Source organism: Nuphar pumila, chromosome 7, assembly GCF_984573655.1.
Source record: "Nuphar pumila chromosome 7, dmNupPumi1.hap1.1, whole genome shotgun sequence".
NCBI classification, from domain to species: Eukaryota; Viridiplantae; Streptophyta; class Magnoliopsida; order Nymphaeales; family Nymphaeaceae; genus Nuphar; species Nuphar pumila.
The window spans coordinates 99415599-99418960 of NC_143255.1; the positions used below are offsets into that span (position 1 = coordinate 99415599).

General features: G+C 42.0%; 1 protein-coding gene across 1 annotated transcript; it reads right to left on the minus strand.

Annotated features, from left to right (window-relative positions):
• Positions 1-1824: 1824 nt before the first annotated feature.
• On the minus strand, positions 1825-3078 carry LOC149832615 (uncharacterized). The gene is made up of 4 exons (XM_090013274.1): positions 2965-3078; positions 2320-2490; positions 2029-2127; positions 1825-1920 (listed from the first exon to the last, which is right to left on the minus strand). The coding sequence occupies exons 1-4, from the start codon at positions 3076-3078 to the stop codon at positions 1825-1827; spliced, it is 480 nt and encodes a 159-aa protein (XP_089869400.1).
• Positions 3079-3362: the final 284 nt, after the last annotated feature.

A 3362-nucleotide genomic window follows, 5' to 3' on the forward strand; every position in this document is an offset into this window, starting at 1 on the left:
ATGAATATTGGATAGGGTCCAAATCCATATTAACTTGGATCAAATCCCTCAAATCCGTTCTGATCCAAATTCAGATTCGACCCGACAAATTGCTCAATTTTTAGAAAATATGATTTTTTGCTCAACCGTAGCCTGAATCAAGAAAAATAAAATATCATTGCGCTCAAAATTTTGAGACGCATCCAATGACATATTACATTAATATCAAATTCTGAATTTCACCTGAAAATAATCCAAATTTTGCTCAATTTTTGCTTAAATTTAAAGGTAAAAAATAAAACTTTTTCTTACGTTTTGATGGGCTTGTTTAGACCTAGTTGATGAGACCTGGACCTAGCCCAGACTCAAAAGCATCGATCTAAAATCGAGGCTCAAACAATTTTTTTGCTAGATAGCCAAATTTTCGAGAATCTCAAATTTAACTAAGTGTGAAAAAATACGTGACATTACATCCCTACCCCCCTTAAAAGAATTTCGTCCACAAAATTAGCACGTACCAAAAATATGTGGGTAGTGTTGACGCATGTCTGCTTGAGGTTCCCAAGTGCACTCATCCAAACTGTAATGCTGTCAGCGCACCTTCATGATTGAAATCGTCCTACTCCGTAGTATCCTCTCTTGATGATCCATAATCTCTGTCGGTCTCTCCTCTATTGTCAAGTCAGGTTGTACCTCAATCATCTCATAGTGAATCACATGTGAGGGGTCTGTCACATACTTCCTCAACATCAAGATATGAAAGATATCATGGATTTAGAAAAACAAAGGGGGAAGTGCAACACGGTATGCAATTTTCCCAATACGCTCAAGAACCTCGAAGAGTTCCACATACAAAGGACTCAACTTTCTCTTCTTTCTAAACTGAAAGACACTCTTTGTAGGAGAAATCCGCACGAACACATGATCGCCTACATCAAAACTAAGCTCTTTACGCCACTAATCAACATAGCTTTTCTGCCTACTCTGCGGCGCAACCAACCTCTGTCGGATCAAACATACCTGGTCTGTATAGTGCTAGATGATCTCTGGAGACTCCACTGCTCTCACTCCAACCTCATCTTAACACACAGGAGATCTACATGGTCGGCCATATAAAGGTTCGTACGGAGCCATACTAATACTTGCATGAAAGTTGTTGTACGAGAATTCTGCAAGCTTCACATGCTTGTCCCAATCTCCTGCCCAATCCAAAATATATGCTCTCAACAAGTCCTGAAGCGTTTGGATCGTACGCTCCGTCTGACTGTCCGTCTATGGATGAAAAGTTGTACTGAACTTCAACATTGTGCCAAGGGTCATCTGAAGCTAGTGCCAGAATTGAGACATGAAACGAGGATATCGATCTAACACTATCAAACGTGACACCCCATGGAGTCTAACGATCTCATCCATGTACAGGTCTACTAGGCTCTCCAAGCTTTGACTGATCATGACAGAAAGAAAGTAGGCACTCTTTGTCAGTCTGTCCACGATCACCTAGATAGTGTCATGCTGTCATCGAGTTCTCAGCAATCCTACGATGAAATCTATTTAGATATCGTCTCACTTCCATTATGGGATATCAAGAGGCTACAAAAGCCCACCAAGTCTTTGTTGCTCGATCTTCACCTACTGACAGGTGAGACATCGGGACATGAACTCCGTGATGTCCCGCTTCATCTCATTCCACCAATAAGTTCTCTGAAGATCTTTGAATATCTTGATGAAACCAGGGTGAACGAAATATCTAAACCTATGGGCTTCACTCATTAGCTCCTCCTGCAATGCCTTTGGAACCCACCATCTATCCTTGAACATGATGGTTCCATCCTCTTCTCGTTGAAACTATGCCTCTAACTTCTGGGCACTCACGCATAACCTCTCAAAATCTGGATCGACTGACTGAAGCTCCTTGATCCGATCTAAAATCTTTGGCCGCACCTTCATCCCAGCACAAAGGATGCATCCTGAGTTATCAACAAAAGGTTGTCATCTGACGAACTTCTCAATTAGATCTCAACTATGCCCTATCAGACTAGCGGCCGTTACCGACGCCTTTCTGCTAAGTGCATCTGCCACCACATTTGCCTTATCAGGATGGTAAGCGATAGAGAAATTATAGTCCTTTAAGAACTCCAACCACCTACGCTGCCTCAAATTCAAATATCATTGAATGAATATGTACTTAAGGCTCTTGTGATTAGGCATGAGCTCAAATTGCTCCTCATAAAGATAGTGGCGCCAAATCCTCAATGCGAAGACCACTACTACTAATTTCAAGTCATGCATGGGGTAATTCTTCTCGTGCGCATCCAGCTATCGAGAAGCGTACGCGATAACCTTTTTGTGCTGCATAAGGACATAACCCAGTCTAGTTCCCAAAGCATCGTTGTACACAACGAATCCACCCATCCCAGAAGGCAACATCAACACTGAGACTATAGTCAACCTCCTCTTAAGCTTCTGAAAGCTCTCCTCACACTGAGGTGACCACTCAAACTTCACCGCCTTCTGCAGTAATTGAGTCATCAGAGCAGCTATACGTGAGAAGTCCTAGATGAATCGACGGTAGTAGCCCACCAACCCCAAAAAACTCCTAATGTCTGATACTGTCTTTGGTTGCTCCCATGACATAATGACCTCTACCTTGGCAGAATCTACCTCAACGCCTTTTTCAAAAATCACATGGCTGAGAAACATCACTCTATCAAGCCAAAACTCGTACTTCGCGAACTTTTCATAAAGCTAATGCTCTCTCAGTGTTTGCAATATGATCCAAAGATGTTCTTGGTGCTCCTCCATGCTCTCTAAGTATATAAGAATATCATCGATGAACATGATGATAAAAGAATCCAGCCATAAACTAAAGACCTGATTCATAAGGTCCATAAATGTTGTAGGGGCATTGGTGAGTTCAAAAGACATCACCAAGAACTCATAATGCCTGTATCTGGACTTGAACGCGGTATTCAGAATATCCTATGCCTTAATCCTCAACTGATGGTACCCGGAACAAAGGTCGATCTTCGAGAACAACTTTGCCTTTCTTAGTTGGTCAAACAAATCATCGATCATAGGCAAGGCGTACTTGTTCTTCATCGTCACTTGGTTTAACATGCAGTAATCAATACAAATCTGCATCAAACCATCCTTCTTCTTAACAAAGAGGATCGATGCACCCCATAGAGATACACTCAGTCTGATAAAACCTTTGTCAAGAAGCTCCTACAACTTCTTCTTCAGCTCCATAAGTTCAGCAGGTGCCATGCGATACAGAGCTTGAAAAACTGGTGTCGTATTAGGCATTAACTCAATCGAGCATTCAATCTCTATATGTGGTGGCAATCCCGACAAGTCCTCAGGAAAGACGTCCGGGAACTCAC

Bases quoted from the DNA above. Each gene is read 5' to 3' on its own strand.
- LOC149832615 (XM_090013274.1), bottom strand. From the start codon at position 3,078: ATGAAGAACAAGTACGCCTTGCCTATGATCGATGATTTGTTTGACCAA. The intron at 2,491-2,964 runs GCATAGGATATT...CAATTACTGCAG, and splicing joins ACCATCAGTTGAGGATTAAG to AAGGCGGTGAAGTTTGAGTG. The intron at 2,128-2,319 runs GTTATCGCGTAC...AATTTGAGGCAG, and splicing joins TCCTTATGCAGCACAAAAAG to CGTAGGTGGTTGGAGTTCTT.